Here is a 27651-nt window from a genome sequence, read left to right on the forward strand (position 1 = left end):
TACTACTCTATCTCATTCTGCACATCCTCTCTACTGCTTCAAACTGTCTTTAGTATTTGCAGAAACTTCAGTGACACAGTGCACAAAGACAAGACTAAAAGGGTGCCACTTGAAATACAATGTTACATGTGAATTCATGTTCATTCTTTTTTTTTTTTGTCTTTTTCCTTTTTATTGGTACCGGGGATCGAACTCATGACTGCCTGCTTGCAAGGAAGGCACTTATGCCACTGAGCTAAATCCCCAGCCCCTTCATGTTCATTCTTAAAATACTTTAATATTTATACATTTATTCTTACTGTATTATAATAATTTTAAATATGCTTTCTAAAATATTAAAATGCAAACCTCTAAAATATTAAAAAGAAACAGGAAAAAAATTTTAAATGAGGCACAATTTCCCTCATTTTTAGAAGGATGCACTATCAGGAATCTATTTAAATGGCATATATATGTTACACATATCCAGAAATCATAATTTTCAAAATATTTGAAAACCTAAATTGTAGGGCTTGAGTTAACTGATTATCAACATAGAAAATAGTAGAAATTTATTAATGCCAGATACACCATCACTCTGTGGATTTGGGGTTGAGGGGGGTGGAGGAAAATATACATATTGGTTAGAAGAATAAGTATGAGAGATAATTTCTGAACATAATGAAATTACATTTAACAATTCTGCTATATTCATGCTCTAATAACCTTGACACCTCATTTTAATCTTTTTTTTTTTTTTTTTTTTTTTTTATCGGTACCGAGGATCGAACTCACGACTGCCTGCTTGCAAGGCAGGCGCTTATGCCGCTGAGCTAAATCCCCAGCCCCTCATTTTAATCTTTTATATTTAAAAAAAATTTTTCCCTTAAACTGGATATGGTGCTATATACCTATGGTCTCAGGTACTCAGGAGGATGAGGCAGGAGGATCACTTGGTCCCAAGAACTCCAGGCCACAACACACAACAGAGCAACACTATTTCAAAAACGAAAGAGAAATACCTTTGTCCCTAATCTTTGTACTCTACTTCTTCAAATAAGTACCCTAAACAATGCTGCTAGAAAGCTAGAAATCACAATAGCACAATGACAAGGACTGAAACTCTAGTATTTCTCTAGTACTAATAATCTGTTATTAAATGTTGGTACATTCAAAGGAAAAGGCAATTTGTTTCAGTCCTTACTATCAGTGAAGAGGAAGCTGAAAATTGTGTGTGTGTGTGTTTTAACATTTCCATCATTTGGGTTTTTAAAAACATGGAATATTTTAAGGGAACTGTTTTCATGTACAGTATCTATATCTCATTATTTCTCAAGAGTTAAAAGAATCTTGAAAGTAAAGACAGAATTCAGTAAGATTTAGTAAATCTCAACTTTTCTTATTTACATTTGTCTATAATCTATTAATCTTTTAACTTCAGGGGGTGAGGGGGGTTTGAACCCAGAGCCTTTGTACTGAGCTATAGTCCCAGCCCTTTTTTATTTTTATTTTGAGACAGGCAGTCTCACTAAGTAGCTAAGTTGTCCAGGCTAAACTCAAATTTACAATCTGCCCACCTCAGACTCCCAGTACTGGGATTACAGGCAATTCCATTTTTAAAAATAATTATATTATTGATACATTATTAATTGTGCAAGATAATGGGTTTCTTTGTGATGCTGTCAAATAAGGTATGTTGTACTGATAATTCTTAAAGAGTATAATATATTATTCTAAAAGTACTTTGGAGTACGTAATTTGTAAGATCAAAAAACAGTATCCTAACACAAAAAAATTTTGCATACAATGGAAACTTCTTCAGTAGAGTATTATGATTAGAGCAATGCTATAATCTACAAAAATTAAAATAATTAAATATACTTTGACAGTAAAAATCGTATTTAAAGTGAGCAATGTAACTATTATTATACTGAAAATTTTTGTGCTGTCCAATGGTAACCTACACATTAGTAGTACAGCTTTTTCCCTTATGCACTCTGCTATTCATCTTTGGTACTTATTATTTCCTGCCAGATGGTATAACTATTTATGTATAGGTGAGATCGTTAATGCAACTGTAAGAAACTTCAAAACCATAGGCATAGGTATATGTGCTCACACTTAATGGCACTAACAGTTCCTTGCAGAAAGAGACACTATGACAATGGATAAATTTTTGAACTGCAAAAGATAAAGCAAAAGTCTAATGAGTATTATATCAGCTACTGAACAAAGTTTTCAAAGTTCTATCATAGTGGATATCTATACAGATAAAAGGGTTTTAAATTTGTTGATTAATTAATATTTCGTGGTGGTGGCAGTGGGGATTTGAACCCAGGGAAACATGCTACCACTATACCACAAGCCTTAGAGAGTAGAATTTTTATTTTCCTTTAACAGTAATGTGGTCCTTGACCATGCAGAGTCAGGCATGGACTTAGAACCAACAGTAGGTAAAGACGATTATGTTGTGAGTGGCGATATGGTTCTCAACCCACACAGAGAAAAATTGACATTGTTACAGGCAATGATTTTCTGGGTAAATCACAAAAAAAAAAGCAAAATCTGACAAACTGAATTACATAAACAAACTTCTGTGCAGCAAAGGTAACAATCCACAGTGGTGAGACAACCTACAGAATGGGCGAGATATTTGCCAACTACTGATCCAACGAAGGGTTAACATACAGAACATATAAAGAACTCAAAAACTTAACTATAAGAAAAACAGGAAATACAATTTAAAAATGGTTAAGTGATCTCAACAGACACTTCTTAAAAGAAATGAGTAGGCAATAAGTGAAAAAAAAATGTTCAATATCATTAGCCATGGTAGAAATGCAAATCTAAACTATGAGTTAGCGTGTCACTCCTGTTAGAATGGCTACAATAAAAAGAAAATCCTGATGAGGATGTGAACTCAGAGAGAAATCTAAGCTCTGGTGGGAAATCTAAGCTCAAAAACTGACCTGAAAATAGAATAGCAGTCACTGGAACATGGGGAAAGCATGTGTCAGGAGCGGGGGAAAAGAGATACACTGCACTCACCTGTGCATGCTGTACACACGATGGAAACATCACACCAAATGCCATTCATTGCCCGATTAATATGTTAGTAGACAGAGTGCAGAAATGAGGTATTTCCAAGTATCTATGCTTGAGATTTTTCTCATCGTATTTTAGACAGGATATAGACAGGCAGAGACAGACACTAAAGACAAATGGAGACAGAAATTCTATACAACAGATCTTGGCCAAATGTTTAATTAAGGCCTTATCCTCTGAAGCATAGCTTTAGTGAATGAGAGTGTACTAGAGGAGAGAGACTCTCTGTAGTCACTGAATAATAAATACATTGTAAAATGAGCCATTTCTGTACCTTAATATCAGATGTGTCACGCTGACTGTTTCGCCAAGCTCTGGAAACTGATGAAAAAGTTCTATCTGCATGATCAAATTTTCCTCCTTGCAAATTTAGGAAGTAAGTTGTGAAGGGTTCCTAAAAAATGAACAATTAAAAAATCCATCTGTTCCCTCATGCATTAAAATGTTTCTTATAAATATATACATCTAAATATTCCCATTACTAATAGGCATTAGCCACTAATGCAAACTAGGAATAGATTGGGAGTTATAATAAATTAATGTATTAATGTACACAAATTATTTTTGTTGCAGAAGAGATATTTTTAAATATTTCCAAAAGTTGGTATTTGTAATATTTTCTACAGGCTTTCTTCCTTGCCAAGAATAGATTATTAATAACATTTAGACATAACTTAAAGGCATTTTCTTCACAGTAGAAGGCAACAGTCCAATGTATAATTTTCTTATTACACAATATTAAATTTATGATTAAGAAAAGAAAAATGTTTGGAAGATTTAAAAGCCTCCTCTCAGTTAAAGAACACTTAAACACTTATTAGTGGAAAATTGCTTGAAATTAGCTAAGCGCTATAAATTACCTCTAGGATTTATGTCTGCCCAACCCTTCTAACAAGCTTTAATTAATGATCTGCGGCTAATGCTTTCCAAAAGAAATTACTTTTTTTTTTTTTTTGTCTTTTTCCTTTTTACCGGTACTGGGGATCGAACTCATGACTGCCTGCTTTTAAGACAGGCACTTATGCTGCTGAGCTAAACTCCCAGCCCCAAGAAATTACTTTTTAGTAGATGAATAACCTTTCAATTTTATAGAAACATTTTTTGTTTAACCAATATATTTTCAATACACTACAGCATTGGTTACCTACAGATACACACTATCCATTCAGGGCAACTGAAGCTTCCAAAATACTATAACTATGTTTCTGCACTAATAAAACCTTACTTAGTTCTTTTGTAATAGACTACCTTTGAAAAGAACTTATAAACAGCAACCAGTTAAAAGGGTGACTTAAGGGAAAAATCCACACAATTCTAGATGAAACATTTTTAAGGCATTTCTATCAGAAGGTTATAAAATGCATTAAAGTAACAGGTACTGACAACTAGAACCACAATTGTTCAACAGATTTTTAGCATTCAAAAAAGCTGCTGAAAATTGTTAATCATTGTACATTCTCTAGAACACAGACTTTATTTAGCCATGGTTTATTATTTAAATGGTACTTACTATTCTTAGCAGCCACGCCAGAACGAAGCTTGCAGTTGAGTAATGAGTGCCATAGTGGAACCTCGGAACTTGTTCATCTTCCCATGACTCGAAACGTTCTGCAAAGAATGCTGCTCTTTTGGGATTCAAAGCTCCTATTGGCTGCCAAAGGAGGAATGAAAACGAACAAAAAACAAGAAACATAAATGTAATCATCCTTTATTTCTTCCTTTCCGCTGTTATCCTATTAGCAGTGAAAGTAAAATCTAAAAATATGTACTAATAACAGCACGCAGGAGACTAAGGTAGGAAAGTTGCCATGAGTTTAGAGGCTATCTAGAAGCTACACAGTGAGACTCTGCCTTAAAACACAAAGAAAAGTATTACTTAAATTAAAATGTAGATTTAAATGAAATCAAAAAGTGGTTGGAAAAAAATCAATTATTTTTCAGGGTCCAAACATACATAAGTAATTAGGTAGATAAACCTGCCCTTTCTAAGTCTAGTTTCTGCTGCATGAGAATTTTTAAATCGACTGTAAGAACCTCATAAAGGCACCGAAGGTGAATATTAGTAATACAATACTTTGGAAAGTGCCTATAAAATGGTATTGCATGAATTAGAAGCAACAACCAGAAACAGAATATTTAAGCTGGAGGACTGATGTATAATGGATTCTGAGAAGAGAATGGAAAATGACTGGAGGGAAGGGAGAAGTGGAGTTGCAAGAGAAAGATTGCAAGAAAAAAGAAGTAAGACACAACTAGAAATTTCTACTAGCATGAGAGAAATTAGAAGTCAGGGGATTACAAAACATATCTGCATGACAATACATAATACATACATATATGTAATATAAATATCACATAAAAGGAATGGTAGATAGCTTATCAGCTTACTGAAAAAAATACATTACACCACTGCAGCACAGGTTCCAGAAGCAGGAAAACAAAGTAGAAGAAGCCTGGGATCATTAGAATAATAGTAACACCCAGTCAGAAAGTTATTTTAGAAAGACAAAAACAGAAAGTACATTAAACTCCCATGAATCATGCCTGATTACATTCAGCGAATGCTATTTTTCTTAAGATGATCCTTTAGAGTGAGGGTAAAATAGTTTAATGAAAATAATTACTTGTAAAGCCCCCCCATACATTGGTTGGCATAGAGTTAAGACAAAAGTTTTACAAATACTAGTTGGCTTCACTACTGTTACCATTACTGCTTGTATTATTCAGAGACTACATGAAGTTCTTTACATAGTAGGTAAAATTTTGTGATTATTCAAATACACATTTTCTTCAAGAAGACAGAGTATTCTTGAGGTTCTCAAAGATGTCCAGGGCTCAAAGAATGTTAAGATAAGCTGCTTTAAATAACAATTCATCCCCTTAAAAATTATAATCTTGAGTAGATTTCTAGTCCTTATTTAAAATGCAAATACTAATTCACTGAAAAACAAATTAATGCACTTTATGCAATAGGACACAGAAGCCAGGGACATAACTCAGCAGTACAGCACCTGCCTGGCAAATGCAAGGCCTTGAGTTCAATTCCCGGTACCAAAAAAAAAGAACTGTCCTTTGCTTTACATTACTCATGAAATTCTCCGAGTTACTTTCCTCTTAAAAGTATCGGATTATTCATAGAGGGACAGGGAAACAAAAATAAAGTAGATTGCATTAATATGGATGTACTTAGAAATACTCTAGTGACAATGAAGCAATGTTCAGACCCAATTTTTTAGCTGTTTTTCATGTTATAGGATTTTTAAGCAACATTTTATATTTAGCTTTTGGCTATCTTTCTGAAATTATTTGTTAAGTAATTTTATCAAAACCACTTTTACCTTTGATGCCATTCTCATTCAGTCATTTGGTTCTAATCAATATGTATTTTATTTTAACCCATTCCAAACTTTACAAATATAATTTTTATAAATCTTATTACTATTTTGAGTAGATGTTACAGTATACTAATATTAATTAGTCAGCTTTAATGTCAGCTTTTAAAGCATCAGTCTCTATAAAAAAGAATTACATCTTATTAAATGTATGCCAATTAAAAATGGAACTCAGTCTAAGATTTCTTTCTTTGTTACACAGCCAATGTATAAGCCCTCCCTTAGTCACTGTCCCTAAAGACTGAGCCATACACAAGAAGAAATAAAATCACTGAAAGACAAATTATATGAATTAAAAATAGAATCAATGCTCCTTTTGTGTGGTTTTGTAGCATACTACACATTCACTTTATCTGCTCCCATTTTTATTATCCTCCAAATGAGTATCCTTCCACCCCCAAAAATCAATAGTTATAGAATCACGTTTCTTGAATATAATGCTAAAACCAATTAGGATTGATTTCACTAGCATCTGAAAAAAAAAATGGTATCTTGCAAAGATGTATGTAGGTAGAATCCACAGTATTGATTCTGGCTGTTATTGTTACAGTTGGTTTCTGAAGCCTGTTGTAGGACAGCTATCGAGACATACCACATTTATTTGCAAGCATATAAAAAAGAAGTCCCCAAATAAAAGAAGGTTAAAAAAAAAAGGCCAGTGGAGCTGTGCATTGACAATGATACACTATCAGCTTACTCAAGAGAAGTTACAGTGGGAATACACACATTGAATTATACATTACGCGAAAGCACTGATTTATTGTGGTAATAACATCCACCTCATTAAAAGATTCTGCTTTGCTGCAGTTGGAAGACTACATATTGTTTACTGCTATAAATTAATGGCAGTGCAAAGACGACTGTGGAACCATCCTAACAATAGATCTGTAATGACAGTGCTGTATATCATAGCTTCCTCAGCAGCTTCATAATAAAATGGAAACAATGTATTGAGCTAATACATTCTACCATGCTGGCCCATATTTTTCTGACAACTGCTCTAAAAGATGAGGTCAATCCAACTATGTTATAATGCTGCAAAGCACTTAACTAAGCAAGAGTCAGTCATACACCAAAGTGCCCCCTAGCATTTTTAAAATATTGTCTAAATCAGCATCTCAAGACATTTATTCATCTCTGCAAAAGAATAAAAGTAAATGCTGCTGGCTCCTCTTGGTTACACAGTATACTAAGTATATTAAGAGTAACAATTGCTAGGTAGTTCAGGAAAATGCCCAGTACCATCATCTTACATTGACCTCTTTGCACAACCTAACAAGGTCAACAGGGTATTTATTTTTTTAATCAGCAAAATTTTAATACAAGAAAACCAAAACTGGTCATAATTTCCTGGAAAAAAACAGTAAGAAACAAATACTGACTCAGAAATATTAAAGTCATATAATTCAAACTCATAACCAAGCAAATATAAATAGCCCTAATTATAAAAAAAATTTAACCATTATAAATAGCTAACAAATAGAATTAAGTAAGGTATCTTAAATGCTACAAAATAAAACAGACAAAAATGCTACACAATAAAAAGATCAATCTCAAGAGTATGAAAAAGAGGTTTAAATAAAATAAAATAAAACATTTTTGGGTGGGGGGATACTAGAAATTGAACTCAGGACCTTGCCCTTACCAGGCCGGTGCTTTGCTGCTGAGCTATATCCCTGACCCTAGAATAAAATACTTTAACATTGGAATATTACAACTAGCAATAGAAACAGGCTGTTTAGTATCAAGGAAATAAGAACTTAGAAAAAAAGTAGCAAAAGACTTAAAAAGCAAGGGAACCAAAATGGTATGAAAAGCCAAAATAATCACTGTGATATACCTAGCTTAATGCCTGGTTGAATAAGTTGTTGGTCACTGTTGTAGTTAGGGACTGCAAGGAAAACAGGACAATACAGGACATAATTTATAGTATTACTTATAATAGTCACCCAAAAAATCAAACACAAGAAGTACAGGAAACCTGTTCACACACTAAAGACCCTAAAAACTCCTGTTGAGGGCTGAGATCCCCCAGCAATATCCTGCATGAGTCCAGTTAAAGACCTAGAGCCCGTGACAAAGTCTCCTAAGAGTCAATCTGGAGGCCTTAATCCAACAAGACTTATGCAAATCTGTTTCACAGATCTGCGCTGGGAAGACCCAAAGGTCAGCAGTGGAAGCCAGAAAGTCTGCACCAGTGGGGTAAAGAATCTGTGCCAGTAGGTTAAAGGTTCTGCACTGGAGCCAGGAACTAACGCTCAAAGTAAGGACCAGGGCTCCCCCGAAAAGTACCACAGCCATCCTCAGCGACAACGAGGTCCCAAACTGATCCAACGATGAGAAAAGCAAAGTTCATATCAGAAAGCCAATGTGACAAGCTTCTCCTGGAGACTGAACAGCACAACATCTTCCCCTCCCGAAGCAGGAAGCAGTAAAGGAAGGACCAGAGCTCCTCCAAAGTGAACTGCAGCCATTCTCAGCAACAACAAGGTCCTGAGCTCCTCTGAGGATGGAACAGCCCCATTCCTATCAGGAAAGATGCTCTCGCTGGGCTCCTCCAGGAGAACCCAAAGCTACAGGAGAAACAACAATGGCACACTTTCCTCCCAGTTCTTCCTTTTATGTTGGCCACAGCCCTCAGGTGGGCCTTTCATGCCCAGCACCACACTGTTACAAGCTGACCATCAGTTGTCAGTCCACCAGTCACAATAATTACTGGTTTTTAACAAGAAGGCAGTGCAGAAAAACGTCAGATAATATCATCCTACATTGATCTCTCTGCAATACAACCAGCTTGACAGGTTTTGCTTTTAATTATTAAAAATTTTTAAAAGCCTAAAGGTAGTAAACAGCAGCTCTGTAAGAATACACAATAACCCCAATCAATGAAATTCTCCTATTACAAAATCATAAATAAAAGTAAAATTTTCAGAGATCCAAGCGCTTATAAATTTTACTATGAGAATTTTATTTGTCAAGCAAGTTACAATCACCTTCTACTATATTACTAAAAAGCAAACAGTTGTAGACTCCAGACCACTTAAAAGGCATACAACACTCTTAAACATTAATAAAAGCTAGCAACAAAGAGTGAAGGTGCCTGGCTATTTCTTCCTTTTTTAGTTGGTTTTTTTTTTTTTTTTAAATTTTAAGAAATCTGACCTAAAGTTATCTAATAAAAAAAAAACCCTCCAGTTTACATTTTGTAATTTGTAAAATATAATTCCTGAAATAATTTTATGAGTTAGGTATCCATAGTTTTATAGCTAAGAAAAATCTTCAGTAATTGTGATAGTTAAGTGATTGTTTCAAATTGAGTAAGAAACATCCAACTAAATTGGATTGTTCTGTATGTAGCTGGGGGTTTACTGAGGACAGAAGACCTGTCCTGGGGCAGCTCCTCCTCTGGTGTAAAGGAGAAGCAAGGAAGGCCGTTTCTTCTGATGAGCTGCTGTCTTCACCTTCACCATGGACATCTCTCCTGGCTTCCAGCATAGGTTCTTCAGCCTCCAGGTGTGGACTCCCAGGGGCACCACACCAAGGTCTCCAACTGGGCCCTGAGAATCCCCAGTGCACAGGTGGCCCTGTCGCCCTCTTCCACACCTGACACCAGGCATACAAGTACACTGTAAACCAATCTTGTAAATTCTTATATATATATATATATATATATTTTTTTTTTTTTTTTTTTTGGTCTTTTTCCTTTTTATCGGTACCAGGGATCGAACCCACGACTGCTCGACTGCCTGCTTGCAAGGCAGGCGCTTATGCCGCTGAGCTAAATCCCCAGCCCCGTAAATTCTTATTTGTATATCTTGCATTATACCTGTCTCTCTTGTAAGCATAGACTAAGCAAAAATCTAGGCCATAAACTAACTCAAGTCTAGGGGACTCAAAGCTAGTCCTCATATTCCCTTTGTCATGCCATTATTCATCCACAGCTGTTACATTATATGCTGGTTTTTCCTCTTTTAGGATTCCAAGTGTGGTGGGCAGTTGTCCTGATCTGGTGACTCACCAGCAGCCAGGTGGGCTGGCTGGCCATTTCATTAAGTCCTTTGTCTATGTTTGGCTTCATCTATTAGTCTCTCATGTCTGACTCATTTTAGGTGTATGTGCCTCCCTTTTCTTCTGATTATCTGTGTTTTAGTTGAATTTCTCTGAGTAGCTCTGAACAAGGCTCCTCATCTATTCAGCCATGTTGTCTCTCTACAAGCTGTTTTAATTTCATATAATTTCCAGTTTTGAAATATGATCTTTCTTTAACAGGTGATATAAAAGGGCAATGTATGTAAGTGCTGAGGAGAGCTCCTGGCACAAAAGAACACAATGAGTGTGGCTGCCATTACCAGCACCCTAAACCTGCTTTCCTCCTGCATGTCACACACAAACTGCTATGATTTCCTGCAGCCTTTCAATGAGAAGTTCCAAACTACTGGATTATGCTTATTGGAAAAAAAGCAAGGTATAGAGAATAGGCAAGAAATCTCAGAAATTCTGCACAATGAAGATTTGCTTGAGTTCACAAATTTCTAAAATCTACAAATGTCAAAAATTTTTCACACCTTTGTAGATTTTCCTTGGGAAAAAAATCATTAAAACTCCAATATTCAGGAATGAGAAGAAGATAAGAAAGTGAAAGTGACAGAAACAGAGCACTCTGGAACGTAACACCCATAAACAAGGCCTTGGTGAGACTGAAGGATCACATTTTGTGATGGCACATTTTGGGAGGCACCAGTAAGTGGAAAAAGGTCCCAGAGAATAAGACACTTGTCTGCATCACAAGTCTGCACAGAAGCCGGAGAGGCCTCAGAGCTGACTGCCAGTGCCGTCTTCACTTGATGTGACTGGGAAATGGGAAACACCCTTTACTTCTGTGAGGACAGAGGAAGCCTGCCCTGTACCAGTGAAGAGATTCCATGCAAAGAGAGGTTTTACATTGCATTATGCTTCCCAGGAATCAGTGTGGGCCTCTAGATAAAGACAGTAAAAAGTGAAGGCAAAAGACAAGAGAGAAACAGGTAACAAAATAATTGAATCTATGCTTTTCTTTTTTTTTTTTACAGGTGTGTAAGAATGTTAGGTTAAAGGATAGAATAATGTTAATTAAATGTGAAGTATCTGGTTTACATGAACACATTAACAAACTTCAAATTCAAAGGATGGAAGAGGACATACAATCAGGAAATGTTGTATCATAAAGTACAGTCATTCTCGGGTAAGGACTAAGAATTTGATTTGGTAACAGTCCAGGAAAATTACTGATAAAAGTCAAAGCCACTCTATCTGATGACAGTGCCCCTAATTTTCTGGGTAAAAGCAAATGTTTTGAGAGCCTTACATAAATCATTTCATTAACTTCACAACACTTCTTCAACATACAGACCCATTTGCATCCCCCATTCTTAAGTGAAAAAACTGAGTACGGAACAAAGTAACTATTAGTGACTGGTTATCTACCCAGTGGAATCAGTAAGACTTGAGAAGCTACCATGACCCAAACTGATGAGCCGATCTAGAAAGATCTGGGTTGACTGTTAAACCTGCAAGCCCTTTAGGATCTACATAACAGCTTCAGATTAAATGCCCTTTTGCAAGAAATACTATTATAGTTTTTATTCCTAATTAATAACTGTCTGTAGATACCACTTGAGAAGAAGGTTTTACACTCAAGAAGAAAAAAAAAAATATATATATATACATATATGTATATATATATTGTCTTGATGACACTGAAAAAGAGGACTGGAAAATAGCTTCTGAAAGGTGAACAGAAAAGGTAATGTTTTCATCAATTTTTATTGCTTTACTTCTTTCTTAAAACTTTCACTTATGTATACCCAGCTATGAACCCAAGGAATCTTTCATCTGTGTTGCTGAGGCTTTTTAGAGAAAACAGCTGCATGATCAGTGCCATCTCCTCACATCCTTCTAGTGAAGGAGAAAGGTAGCCTCTGTCATTTAAACCACAATGCCAATGTTACGGTGTGCAACTATCTTTTTCACTTTTATCAGCTCTTTTATCTAAACGACAAGTATAACAAGCAGCCTGATGAGCACCTTTACACAAGCTTGCTTTCAGAGTACTTCATTATACACAACAGTGTACAGCTGATATGATTTGGCGTTTACTTTCGTATAACCTAGACTTTACTTAATACAATGCACTACTATAGCCTTTAGAGTGAACACTAAGGACTTTTGCTTCAAGTACGAGGGATTAAGTATCTTTAATTCCTTAAAAGATTCCCTTACAAATATGTTAAATACATACCACTATCATTTTAATTTAACAAACACATCCTGGGAAAAATATTCTAGTTCATTTACTATGTCTATACAGAATCTAAATCATTTCAAGTGCTCACATTTGCAGACTTAGTGATGCCTTCATAGTTCCATATTATCTAGCCATAGTTAATATTAAAGTAACATTTACTACACAGGTTTTTATTCAAGTTTGAAAAAGTCACATAAATTGACAAAAATAATTTGATAACCCAATCCTAGTGCTAAAATAAATGTCTGGAAGAAGTGAATTAATAATTCTAAAAATCCAATGAACTAATAACTCTAAAAATCCAAAAGTAATCAACAAAAAATGTTTTTATTATAAAATGATACATATTATAGTGACCTAAAGCTGATATAACAAAATCTGCCCACTTAGGTAAATTAATCTACCCATTAAGAAAAGCTAAAACCATTATCATCAAATAACTCATTACAGCATTTTAAAATGAATTATTACTAATACAAAGATCAATGTTCATCCAGCATCTGTAAATTGAAACAAAATCAGAAAATACTTGACTGATATTTACCTTTTGAATGTCCTTCTCCATTTGCTTTAAAACCTAAATGAATATGACAAAACTAGTTCCAATTTGGGAAAATGGTGTATTTATTCTGTCTAACTCAATCCTAAATGGGAAAAGTATGTGTCCATTGTTTGATTTAAACTTGGCTAAATGCTCTAAGTATTTCAATGATCTATAGATAAAATAGAAAAGGAATGAGCATTCAAGATCTGTAAAGATGAATAAATAAGGTCACCACATTTTCTGTTTTGGACTCAGTTTTTTGGAAAAACTACTAACTCTCAATAGAAAACTTAAATATAAAGTAGGACAAGCTAAAAACTTCAGTATGTAGGCAAGAATCTGAGTTGTATGGGTATTTTAAACTAGTAAGGACTTAAGGTGTAAAACTACAAAGGGACTCCAAATATCAAACAAGGCAATATAAAATATTGTTTGACAAGTCTAACTGGAAGGACGTGGTGGTTTTCAGGAAAAATGGAGTAACTGGATTCAACTTTAAAGGATAACCTCAAATAATATAATAGTCATAACAGAAAGGATTCTAGTAATTCTAAGGCTTAAGAATGGTAACCATTGTTGACCACCTTGTATTATGTTTTTACATTATCTATTATGTCCACCCTTTTGACTTGACCGATTCTGTTCTGTTATGTCACATTTGGTTTTACTCTCTTCCAAAAAAGTAATAAGAACCGTGGGAGCAATGAAACCCAAAATGTGTAATAGTCATTGTACAAAAGAGAGGAAAAGAAAGTGCTCTAAACTATATAACTGCATGTATATTTAAGTGTATAAGATAGAAAATGATATCACAGAGTTTTATTGGATCATTGAACAGAACTGTTTGCAGTATCACTGTTGGAATGTCCACTCTACAAGCTTTAATTTTGTGACTTGAACAATTATTTCTAAGATGGCAATATGTAATCCATTAACTAGTGATTTCCTACTGTTCATTTTTTTTTCTGTAAATCTGTATAACTTGTATCCTTTCACTGTTTTTTTTTTCTTTTCTCCTTAAATAAAATTAAAAAAAAAAAGAATAGTTATGGGTCTTACATGTAACTAGAAAATGTTGATAACACTTTTGGAGTTCTTTCTACCAAGAAGAGACCTGACAGGCACATGATCAAGGGCTGAAGGCAGTTGTATTGCCAGAAAAAGCCCACTCCTGGCAAGCAAGGGTCAGTGATAATCTTTAAACACTTCCCAGGCTGAAGCACTCAGGCCACAAGGGGTAGACCACTAACGGCCGAGCCCTGGAGCCCACCCCAGTGCTTTCTAAAGGCTCTGAGAGACACTGAGCAGGCTAAAGACTCCCACTGGGCAAAACTGTAACAGTCAGACTTGTTCACTGAGGGAGAGATGAGTCAAAGGCACATGGCCATTAGATTCACGAGTACTATTTAGTTTACCTTGCTTTCTTGAGCAAGATGATATGCTAAGAAGGTCATCAATATTTAAATGTATGTTTTACCCTTTTTCTTAAATCAATCTTCTACTGGGCTTTTCCTCTACAACTGTATTATCGATTGTTAGGGTAATTAAATTTAGTCATTTGATTATAGGACAGGGCTAATTAATATATATGAGGGGCCAAACAAAGCTCAGTAAAACTCCAATTTAGAAGCTGGTGACCCTGACAACTGCATGCAATAGCTGGACATGGTTCTAACCTGCATTTGAAATATAAGACTTTTAAACATAACATAAAATCCTATAAGACAGAGAAAATCTCTGTTTAGTTTACAGATTACTAATTTTCTCTTATCAATTGGGAAGAACTGCTTTCACAGAACACAAACATAAGTGACAGTTAATTTTATGTGCCAACTAAAGCGGGCCACAGGGTGCCCAGATTAAACATTGTGAGTGTTTCTGTGTTTCCAAACGATACTGGTTTTCAAATTGATGGACTCAGTAAATTAGACTACTTTCTCCAATGTGAGTGGGAAGCTTTCCATCAGGAAAAAAGGTTTCTGCCACCCACTGAAGTTCAGACACCTCATCGCAGATGCTCCTGCTTTGAAAGGAGATTTAAACCATGAGCTACCCTGCTCTCAATCCTTTGAACAAGGCCTTATCTGTACCACTGGCTTTTCTGCGTTTCCAGCTTGCAAATAAACATCCTTTAAGATCTAGATACAAACATATAGATACAGGTATCTCCGATTGATTCTGTTTCTCTGAAGAACTCTAAGAAGCCATACCACTAAAATTAAATTATAATGAAGGACTTTATCCAGTATCTCCCTGAGAAATACACTTGAGTACAGGAACAATTACTTCAAACACATACAATACTGTTCTTTATGCAGCTATGAATATTGTTATGTCCATCTCGGAAGAAGTAAATCATTTTAGTGTTATTATCTATACTGTAGCTTATTTTTGTTCTCTTTTATCATAATGGGAGAAAGTTTAAAGTATGAAATTTTTTATGTTTTTAGTTGAAATTAATATTGAAATTACACTCATGTATAAAACAGAACAAGTTCTTATGAAATACCTCAGCCAGGTACAACTGTGATACCATCAACCATACACACACTTTCTCCCAAAGACAGTACTTATTGAAACAACTTCAAACATGCTATAGTTTAAGAGGCTCATGAAAAAAAAAATGCTGCACTAAAGAATTCACAAAATGAAAACAGCAAAGTCTAAAAGCTCCTTACCCTTATATACAAAAAAGTCAATTCATTTCCTGTTTCAAAAGATGGGTGACTATTCCCCAATGAAAGAAGTCAAGGGTCCTTAAGTAAGTGGCATATCCTAATTCTGGAGTAAGAAATAAACAAAACTGCCTGGGACACTTTGTGCCAGTAGGCAAAGGAGTTATCAAATATTAATGGGATTTCATCAAAAGGACTCAGGACTCTTCTTGAAGAAACCGCAATAGATAAAGTCATGGCAATGTCAGTATCACAAAGAATGCTGAGTTCTGCTTCCACTTGGACTGCAGAATGCATAAAGGGAATGTTGTTGCCATTGTAATAAAAATTGTTACCTGTGAAACTGAAGTTGAAGACAAAGAAGTGAACTGAACTATGAAAAATGACAAATCTGTCAAATTCAAGACAGCACAGAAACTTAAAATTTTGGCAAAATATAGAAGAAAGAGGTAGTCAAAAGTAGGTAAGAAGAATCTGCTGAATTTTATAAAGAATTTTTAAATACCAGTTTGGGGTGAATGGATCAGTTTGGAAAGACTGATAAATCCAAACAAAGGCAATTTATGTGCACTTCTAAATTCTTTCTCAGGGGGTTCATGAGCAAAGCAGAGGAGGAGATGAAAGGCCATCTGTTGACACAGGCACACAGTATGTGACTTAGTTACTGGAAGAAGGCACAAAACACCATCACTTCCCTTGACCTTTGTCTTATGGGAACCAAGTCCTTAAACTGAAGGGAAAGGAATACCTCCCTCTCTCACTTAGGACCTGGGCAAGTACTGACCAAACCAGGTGCAGGTACAGAAGGAAAACCAATCTGCTGCAGGAAGAAGGGTAGAAAACCCTCTATACTATCCCTGAGCCCAGGCAAAAATCCACTTTTTCAAAAGAAGGGAACGACAAAAGCCCTTTAACTGGAAAGGGACTAGAAAATCTCTTTAGACCAGCATTCCTCAAGATGTAAGGTAGGAGTCTGCTACTACAGCACAATAATAGGAAATTCTCTCCTGTTTAAATCCTCTCCGAGTTTTATGCCATGGGAGTAAGAAGCAAGACCTCTAAGATAACTCTCAAGGATCATTCAAACAGGATGTGTTTAAAATTGAAACTGAATTAGTAGAATTAAAGAGCTCCTCTAGCACGATCACAACCCTGGATCTAGTAACAAGCACCAGCAACCTACTTCTAGGAGGAAAAAAGGAAGTACAGCATGAGAAGCTAGGTGTAGTGTCTCACACGTTAATTCCAGCTACTTGAGAGTTTAAGGTAAAAGGCTGAAAAGTGTTAGGCTAGATTGGCCATCTTAGGGAGACCCTGTCCCAAAATAAGACTTAAGAAAGGGCTAGAAATGTAGCTCAGTGGTAGTGCACAATGCTCTTTCTTTGGCACTAAAAAAAAAAAAAAAAATGTAAAACATAAAACACCCTTGTAACGTAGGAATCAAGTGTCTGCTGGAAGGTGAAACACCAGGAGTGAAAAAAAAACTTCCAGTACCTCAGGGCAACTCAAGGCCAAAGTCAAAGGTTGTACTGAAGAAAACAGTGCCAATTACAGGTATGGGCATGTACCCATTAGACTGAGTTCACACTAACTGCCTGACAAAAGAAGCAGCATCCATAACCATATTCATAGGAATAAAATTTTATTCATGTCTCAGTCTACTATTTTACCTGGAAAAATGAAACTCTAAAGACAATTTCAAAGGGAGACAAAACACAAAGAATGGCTGCATAAAACAGAAGACAACAAGATGATGAATTTAAATCAACCACATCAAAAGTTTATTAAATATAAATGACTTAAACACCCCAATTAAAGGGGCTAGGGATTTAGCTCAGTGGCATAAGCGCCTGCCTTGCAAGCAGGCAGTCGTGAGTTCGATCCCCGGTACTGATAAAAAGGAAAAAGACAAAAAAAAAAAAAAAAAAAAAAAAAAGAAACACCCCAATTAAAAGCAAGACTCTTATACACTACCCACAGAAAAGAAATGCTAAATATAAGGCCATAGATAATTTTTTTAAAGAGTGACTGAAGAAAAGATGCTACAAATAGAAATAATCAAAACAATGCTGTCATGGTTATAACATGTACTTCTCCTTTAACAACCAGAGGCGCACTGTTGGGACTTATGACCCATTTTTTGTACAGTCCTGAATATCCTGTATTATAAAATTTCAATGTCTTCTTTGTACGGTATACTTTGTTTATACAGTCCTGCAATTTTTGATGACTGTACTATACAGTACTGTACTTTTATGTACAGTACTGTTTGTAAATTATACAAATAAAAGCAAAGTCATCCAGTTAGAGTTTCCCTTGACCATTTCTTTGTTCTGAATACATACAATTCCTCATTTAGTGACCAGCTGATTTATCAACCTAGTCATAGGAATGGAACTCAAGTCATTAAACAAGAAGCATCCATACAAATAACCAAAAAAGTAGAACTCCAAACATGGAATATTACCAGGTATAGAAAGAGATAACACATTATGATGAGTACACAGATCAACAGAACATAAAAGTTCACAATGTCTCTAACTGTATTCATTTCTCAGGGGCTCCTACAAGGAAGTACCACAGACTGAGTATCTAAAAATAAAAGAGGATATTGTCTAAGAGTTCTGGAGGTCAGAAGTGTGAAACAAGGTGGTGTCAGCAGAACCATGCTGTCTCTGAAGCCACCAAAGGAGGACCTCTCCTTGCTTCCTCCAGGTTATCTGACCCTCCATTGTTCCTCGGCTTGTGACAACAGAATTCTGAATCTCTGCCTCTGTGATCTTATACTAGTACTCTCTCCCTGCTCATCTACCAATATTTTCACAAGCATTCCTATCTTCTTATGAGGAGACCAGTCCACCCTATGATTCCAACTTAATTTGATTCTATCTACAAAGAGCTGACAACTACAGACATACTCAGTTACCAGAGTGGCAGTTTAGGACCAAAGCATATCTTTTTGCAAACACACTTCAACTTGTTCCTTGAAAAGAAATGATGAAATTCATAGAACAAAAACTGATAGAACTGATAAAATAGACAAATTTATTTATAGTTGGAGATTTCGCCATGCCTCTCTTCCAACAGAAGTAGAAGATCGTAGATACGGAACAGACAAATAACATTATAACCAATTTTGCCTCCTAATTGACATTCATTGAATATATTACCTAGCAAGAGAAGAATGTGAATTCTACTCAAGCACATGGGGAACAGTAACTGAGACAGGTCACGTTCTGAGCCATTAAACAAATTTTGACTAATACATGTGACTAAAATCATACAAATAATATTTTCCCACCATAATATGATTAAACTAGAAATAAATAAAAGATACTTGAAAAAAATCCCCATGATTAAAACACACAATTCTAAACAAACCATTGGCCAAAATGAAAGTCAAAAAGAAAATTGGAAAATATTTTGAATGAAAATAAAATATATAAAAATTTCTGACTCAGCTAAATCAGTTTGGAGAAAAAAACTACAAAATTGAATGTCTATATTAGAAAGAGAAAAAAGCTCTCAACAAAGCTGATATTTTAAAATACCAAAAAGGAAGATAAATTAAATCCAATCAGATAAAAAGACAAATAATAAAACTAAAATCATTAAAATTAAAAACAAAAAAGGGCAGTGGAAAGTAAACTCTTTACCCCGAGTAGGAAATGGGGAAGAGTAAAGAACAAAATTATCAACATCAAGAATGAAGGGAATACTTACATGAAATAGATGAATTTTGTGAAACATGCAGACTACCAGAATTCACTTAAGAACAAAGAGATGGCCTATATTTAATTAAATTCAATTAAAAGTTTTTTTAAAAAACTTCTCCAAAATAAAATTCCTCGACTAAATGGACTCACTAGTAACCCAGTTTCACCAAATATTTAGGGATAAAATAATACTAGTGCTCTATCATCATTTCCAGGATATAGAAGAGGAGAAAGTAACTTTAAAACTCAATTTTGTCATACGAGCATTTACCTTGAAGCCAGAAACTGGATGAAAACATTACTGCCAGTGTTATGAATATAGTTACAAAATTTCTTAACAAAATATTAGCAAAGTGAATCTAGCCACTTATGAAAATTATAACAGATCAAGATTTGGGTTTTTCCTAACCACCAAATACCATGAGATTAAGCAATATAATTCACCATGGTATCAGATGAGAAAATAAAAATCATACAATCATCTTCAGGAAAAGCGTGTGATAAAATCACTACCACCCAGTGATGATGAAAACTCTCATCATGCTAGGAATACGGAGGAGCATACTTAACCTGATAATAAGTACTCAACACTGTTTATAGCTAAAATCATACTTAATAAAAGACTGAATAGCTGAGTGTGGTGGCATAACACTATAATCCCAGCACTTGGGAGGCCAAGGCAGAGAGATCACTCTGAAGTTCTAGGCTAGCCTGGGCTACATAGGAGACCCTGTCTCAAATGAACAAAGACTTACTCCCTGAGCTATTTCACATTACATCTTTAACTTTCTCAGCTTACTAACACAACTTATAATAAAATGAGTAAGAAAATGCAGTTTAACAGAATATATTTTCCAGTAAAAGTACTGATTTTTTTCTTTATATACTGATATTAATATTTAACTGTCTAGATTGGTTTTTAAACTAAATCAGTGATAAGATAGTTTTGTCTATAGAATGCACCCTTTTCCACTTTCAAAAACCTGGACTCATACTAAAACAAATAAACAAACAAACAAACATTAATTTCTGACACAATAAGCTAGAAAGATACATAAATGTATTCTAACCAGCCTCCTATAAATGATTTATATATAACAGACATTCACTAACAACAGTCTTTAAAAATAGAAATTTTTTGTTTACTGTCCCCCCCACGCTTTAGAATAATGTATACAAAGCAAATATTTAATAATATTTAAAAATAAATATTTAATAATATTTAAACAATAAATTATTTGCAAAGTATGTTTATTCTACCTGGAGTAAATGTACTTATTCAAGTAACTAGACTTTGAGAATGAAAATACAGGAATTTGGATATAAGAATGAAAATAATTTATTATCCAATGCAGAATAAAAAGGATACTACCTATTTATGTAAAAATAACCAGGACAATAAGAACAAGATGTTAAAAACATTTTAAAGCTACAAATTTAAGTGAGTTTTTAAAACATCCTCTACTAAATTTAATTTTTTATGCTTAAAAAAATGTTTCAGGCCTGAAATCAAAAACATAGCACGGCATGGGCCAGAGATATAGCTCAGTAGCACCTGGCAAGCACAAAGTCCTGAGTTCGACTTCTGTCCCCTTCCAAATATAGCTATTAAAGTCAAAGAAATCAAAACATTACCATGGTGATTGAAAACATTTTGTATATTAATTCAGAGTAGAAATTTTCTACTCTAAATCTACTAGAGTTTGTATACTCAGCACCAAACTAAGAATATATAAAACATTATGGGATAAAACTAAGAAAGTTATGTAAATAAAACAGGCCATTTATAAAAATAAAAAGTCCACTCTCTACTATAGCAACCTAGCATGATTAGAGAATGAATACCTAATTTTGAGAAGGATTACCAACTGGCAGTGTGTTGCCGGTGTATTATCAGGGTTACCCATCACCCTGACACTAACAGTAACCACAATCCATTTCAGTAGCTTCAGTTTATCATTTTCTGATGATTGTTAAAAAAACAATGTCATTGGAGGTGCTTAAATTAAGTGTTGGGTCAGCCTCTGTTAGAATCATTCAAAAACTTCATGAGAAGGTAAGTTGTAGAAGAAATCAAATCTGTTATATGGTGTTCTGGTGCTTAACAGATATAAATTTAGAAACACAGTCACGCAGAATAACTCACATTAACTTCCTACTTTAAAAACAAACCAGTAAATCCTCTAAGTGCACTACAAAATGAATACACATACATATCTATATAGGTATGTACATACATACATATGTGTGTTTAATACACACATTCAAATTTTTCTGAACTTAGCATTAAATTCTCGAGGCAGTCACTTAGCTACATTGTAAATTAATACATCACAGTAACAACTTGAAGTTTAACAAGTTCAGTAAATCCAAGAAAAGTCGTCTTCAGGGAAACACTAAAAAAATAAAAATAAATAAGTTAGTTGCCTAGTATCCCCAAATTAAGTGATTTGCTAAAGGTCCCTCTGGAAGATATAAATCGAAGTGGACTGAAAAGTCTGTAAGTTCAAAGACTCACTTATCTGGTCCTCTAATTGTATCTTTCCAGGCTATTTTCTCCGTATCACATTGACATTCCTTTCAGAAGAAATCTGCATTTACCATTTTTTATTAATTTTATTACTGCTGTCTTTTATTAATTTTATTACTGCTATCTTATGATAATTTTCCATTACTTGTTCCATTAATCCAGTAGTTTTATCTCTCTGAAGGTATTAGTCTAGGTCTCTTTCATCAGGCATCGCTCCCTGAACTGCCTATTTCTTCTAGTTTCTTTCTATGATTTTATCCCTTTAGTCTTTGTCCTCTTTCCCCCAGGGATGGTCTTTAGATGTCCACAAAAACTGGGCACACCATTGCTGCTAGCGACAGGACACCACAGACCTGCCTGAGGTGCACAGCATATGGGCAGGCTTCACTGAAGGGGGTCAAGTGGGCTCCAGCCAGAATCTCTGAACACTAATAATTTTCAGTCTCTTCTGCTGGGTCTTTAGTCTGCCCAAAAGGTAACAGATTTCCGGTCTTACTGGGCAGACTGGAGGAGCATCGCTAACAGGCTTCAGATAGCACCCTTCAGGACACAACGCTTTCGGTGAACCCTCCTGATTTCTACCTTTGCCTTACCTCTGCTGTGCTTGGTGCTCTCACACTGGAAACATCGCTGGTATAATTATTTCAAAAATTGAATCTCTTCCTTTTATCAAATGGCAGGCAAAGTATTCGGATTTTAGAACAGTGTGGTTATAGAGTAAGAATTCAGTCAAAAATCTTTTTGATTATACCTGATTATACCTGAAGCCTAGTTCACTGACAGGAATGGATCAAGGTCAAATTCTGTGTTTTTGTCTGGAAAATGTGTGACCTTGGAGAGCTCCTTCGGCTGACAAAATTTGAGTTTCCATATCTGTAAAGTAATAGCACACTCCCTGTACTTACTTACACAGTGTTGCTCAGAGGATCAAAGGAAACAGAATCTGTAAAAGTTTGTTACAGAGGTAAGCACATACTATGGCTTGCCTCAGAATCTCACAAATATTTTATGTGTTTCCTTCATATCATTTTTATACTGATTAGGCTGCAAATTCCTCAAATCCTTGGAATGAAAGATTAAACTATTTTAATACACTCTATCGGCCAACAACAAATATCCAATATAATCTAGATTGGAAACCATTTTTAGTTTCTTGCAATGTATTTATATTTTATTTGAACAAATTCAGAACCATTATTTACAATTATGACATCTCAAGATTTTTTAAAGAAAAAATTCCTTTAGCTTTGCTGCAGGCCAATAAATAGAAATACAAAGTAAAAGCAATAGTACCTACCATGTTTAAACGGTAACTCCCCTGCCCCCGGTAAGAGCGTTCTTTTCCCTCTTTGACATCTAGATGGTATATTGATTCCCAGTGTATCTGCTACAGAGCAGACTAACAGCACTGGCATTCGTCAGAAACAGCACTTAAAACTTAAAGAGATAAAGAAGTGCTGTCTGATCAACAACAGTTAAATGTCGGTAGTCAATTCCAGGTCAAAATGCATGCTGTGTATTAAATGTGTGTGCTGGAGAAATAGCTCACATACAAAAATACACACAAATGGTAGGAGATTAATATGAGAGAGGGACTGAGAATGCATATAGAGATAAAGATATCAACTTCTTTCTCTGTAAGTAGAGAGAGCAAAAGACAAAACAAGAGCAAGTGAAGCACAAACAATGTAAACAGTAGCCATGCAGGAATGACTAAGTGAATTCAGTAGAGCTTTGGAAGTCAGATTGCTCTCATTTCTCAGAATTTACCCTTCTGATACATTTTGAAGCAGACAAAGGCAATAGAAGCTTCTTGGTTGACAGCCCATGAATACCACAGCAGTGAGATTTAAAACTAATATGACAGCACTTAAACTAAAATTCTGTTTTAGTAAACTTCCCTCTGATTCTTATCCAACATATGTAAATAGCTTTAAGGTAGGAATTAGGAGATGACATGCAGGGTCACTATCTTCTACCAGTTACTTTTCCTTTTTCTGTACTCTGACCGGTATAAGAGCTTACATCAGTTTGACACTCTAATGATGAAAAACAGGTTTGTGTGGATTTTTTTTAACCCTCTACCTCAAACTTTTGAGCTGTTTCCTTCATTTAATATGAATTCTAATTATTAATAAATACTTATTTAATTCCAGATTATTCCTCCTCTACCCCCATTCTTCAGTTGATGTACTATCAAGACAGTAAATACTTGATTTATTTTCCTATCTCTGCAAGACAACGCAATCTGGAAAAACCTTTTCTTTTCAAGCAATAGGAAAGTTGGCTGTATTTGACCATTGATTTTGGTGGGAGAGATGAAAACCAATTTGATAAAATAACAGGCTCTGCAACTGGTGCTCAAGCAATAAAGCATACAGCAGTGTTTCTTAAACTTTCTGGGCCAAAGTCATAGTAAGTAATAAGGCACTTTGAATCACAACCTGGTATACACTTGTTGGTATGGCTAGATCTACAATATCCCCCATATTTGGAGGTGTAGCTGGCCAGAAGGGGTGAATCACGGTGGGTATGACCTAAGAGAGAGTATTCTCCTCCCTGATTCCTGTCTTCCCTGCTTCCTGGCCACCATGTAATGAACAGCTTTGCTCTGTCACACCACTCTGCCGTGCCATTTGCGCCTCAGAGCCAGAAGACCATAGACAGAATCCACTAAAACTGTGAGCCAAAATAAACCTCTCCTCCTTAAAGTTACAGATATTGGGTATTTTGTCCCAGTGATGATGAAGCAAATAATACACTTATATATACATCCACACAACTTAAGCAAAAGCTTTCTAACGAGGCACATCGACAGTTTCTTTTTTTATTCAAGTCTGTCTTTTTAAGTCTTGTCCACAGTTGAACCAAGGACCTTACACATCTATCATTTTTAAAAAGTTACAAGATCCAGTCTGATAAACACTGGCTTCATATTTAAACGGTACTCCATCTACTAGCTGCGTGACTTTCTGCAACTTGATTAACCTCACAGTAGCCAGGTTTCTTTACTATCTTTAAGGGTCTGTGAATGGTAAAGGAGGTAGCACATACTTACAAGAGCGTGGCATACAGTAAGTTTTCATTAAATGTTACTTAATAAAGTGAGTTGTGCCTGTCTTTTAAATATCATAGCCAAGAAAACTGAGTTTTCATTTGCAAGTGATGGTTATCAGTATCATCTTGATCTAAAAATACATTAAACTTTTGAAATTGGTATTTGAATTATAGTACTAATGTACATTATACACCCTGAAATAACTATGTTAGTCAAATAGAAGACAAAAGATTGCTTCACACTGTCTTAGTTTTCCTCTCTTAGACACCTGATTTATATAATCACTCTCTGAAGAAGAAGAAAAATCAATCAATCAATCACAGTTACAAAGAAAAACTTTCCAATTTATAAGAAATTCTGGATACTGAAACAGTCATAATTTTTTCTATGTGTGATATTTTGAAAGTATATTCCTCTCCTTGTTAAAATTTCTTATGAAGAAAACATAAAAAGAAAATGTTGATTCTTATCTCTTCTGAAGACATTGTCAAAATATAAAATCAATGTGTATTTATAAAATATACATTAATGTCATTCTGGATTTTATGCGTGGGTAACCCTGCCATCTCATTAGTCAGAATTTCAGACCAGTGATGAAACAACTGGGAAGGAGTGGGGTGACTGCTGTATTTTCAGCCTTCAAAGAATCAAATCCATGATGCTACATGAGAAAATTTTTAATACAAGAAAAGATTTAATTTTCACCACCTTTTCAAACTAAAGCATCTGTGATCTCAAGATACTTCTCAACATACTAACTTTTCAACACACAAATTCATACTAATTTGTAATCACTATAGAGATACTATACATGAAATAAAATTTTATACTCCTAAGACTTTTTAATATTGCTTTGTTCATACTTTTCCTGCTCTTGAAGAATGATCAGGAAAACAATTCAGAGAAATGGTGTTGATTATATTAATTCAGCCTTAGGAAGAAAATTCTCCATACAATATCGAAAAGATTACCAAATAAAATTGTAGCTCTGTATCAAAGCTGCTAAAATTCCTCTAAATTCCAGCTGTAGGTAAATTAAATGAACATAAATATGCATAAATAATTCAACACATTTTAAAGCCAGGCAGGCTATATTATCTACTTAAGAATGGGGATAAAATCTGCAAATACTCTAAATTAAGTTTTGCACACAATGTTTTTCAGGCTTTCACAAGTTTATTTAAACAAATAGTAATGTTTGCCAAATGTATACTAAGGGACAGATTTTAATACAATTCTATTACAGTCATTATTTGAACAAATACAGTTCATTGATATAGAAGACATATACCTGAAAGTGTGTACATAAACACATATTTGAAAACCGAATCACATTGTAAACATTATGGCAAACCTTACTGCTAAAAGAAATGTGGTATTTTTTATTAAGTAAACAAGTATCACCTTTGTCACAGTACAATGTAAAATTTGCAAGCATCTGCTGTGCTTAATTATTTCACTAAAAACAATGTAGTTAATTCCAAATTCATTTATTTCATCCATATTTAATGAAAGCAATTAGTGCTAGTACAATTCCATTTTCATGAACCCAAATGCTTCACAGGACAGAAGATATTAGTTGCAAGATAAACTGATGCAGGTTGGAATTCCCTAATTTTTACCTGCTAATGATGCTACCATTTGCCATTCATCTGTGTGTGCTCCAGCTGTTGTTGAAATCACCCCTTATAATTATTCTTTTCTCAAATAGTTCATAAAATCCCTTAAAGTATGAAATGAATGCTACTATACTGAAAAGCACTAAATCATGCAAATTATGTTTCTTGGGTCACATATGGAGAAAGACCAATGAAAACAAGCCTTGTGGGTTTGGTTTTGTTGCTCACACCCTTTTCACTTGCAATGTAGCAAAATAACTATTCATCATCCAATGGGGGCATGAAAACTATCATATCCAGAAGAAAAGTTATAGAAGTATTGGTGAAAATATTTTGCCCACTCAACAAAATGACTTGTCAAGTTCCTGAGAAAGAGATATAACATCCAAGTAAAATTCAACTTTACTCAGAATTCTCTTTGGCTGGTAAAAACATAATAGCACTGAAGAGTACTATTTCAGTGACTATTCACGGTAAAACAAACTAAATAACCTATACATCGCAATGATTTTGAGGCTTCCTTTTGGTCCTCTGGGGTGTGTAGTGGACAGAGATCACAGTTGAGAGGCAGAGAAACAATGAGGTCAAGTTGGCAAAAAGAAGGGAAGAGAGGAGTCACAGCAGGTTCTGAAGGCTTCTTTTTAGGAAACAATGGAGGACAGAAACTGGCTCAGCAGGGCACTCTGCAGAGCCTCCCCCAGGAGCTCTAGGAGCTTCCACAGAGACACAAGCAGGAGGAGGCCCTGCCTG

The 27651-nt window shown here is 35.0% G+C and overlaps 1 protein-coding gene across 6 annotated transcripts in view; it reads right to left on the reverse strand.

Moving 5' to 3' along the window:
• Positions 1-27651, reverse strand: part of Lrba (LPS responsive beige-like anchor protein) — a 662281-nt gene that overhangs the window by 149496 nt on the left and 485134 nt on the right. For all 6 annotated transcript variants that reach the window (XR_010039211.1, XR_010039212.1, XM_003476894.5 and 3 more), the window contains exons 45-46: positions 4595-4735; positions 3359-3478 (exon numbers count right to left, since the gene is read on the reverse strand). Coding sequence is in view for 4 of the 6 variants with exons in the window: in XM_003476894.5 (XP_003476942.2) it covers positions 3359-3478; positions 4595-4735 (261 nt within the window). In the remaining 2 variants the exon portion in view is untranslated. The remainder of the gene's footprint in view (positions 1-3358; positions 3479-4594; positions 4736-27651) is intronic.

This window comes from Cavia porcellus, unplaced genomic scaffold, assembly GCF_034190915.1.
Source record: "Cavia porcellus strain 051 isolate PalLab524CR breed Dunkin Hartley unplaced genomic scaffold, mCavPor4.1 scaffold_14, whole genome shotgun sequence".
NCBI classification, from domain to species: Eukaryota; Metazoa; Chordata; class Mammalia; order Rodentia; family Caviidae; genus Cavia; species Cavia porcellus.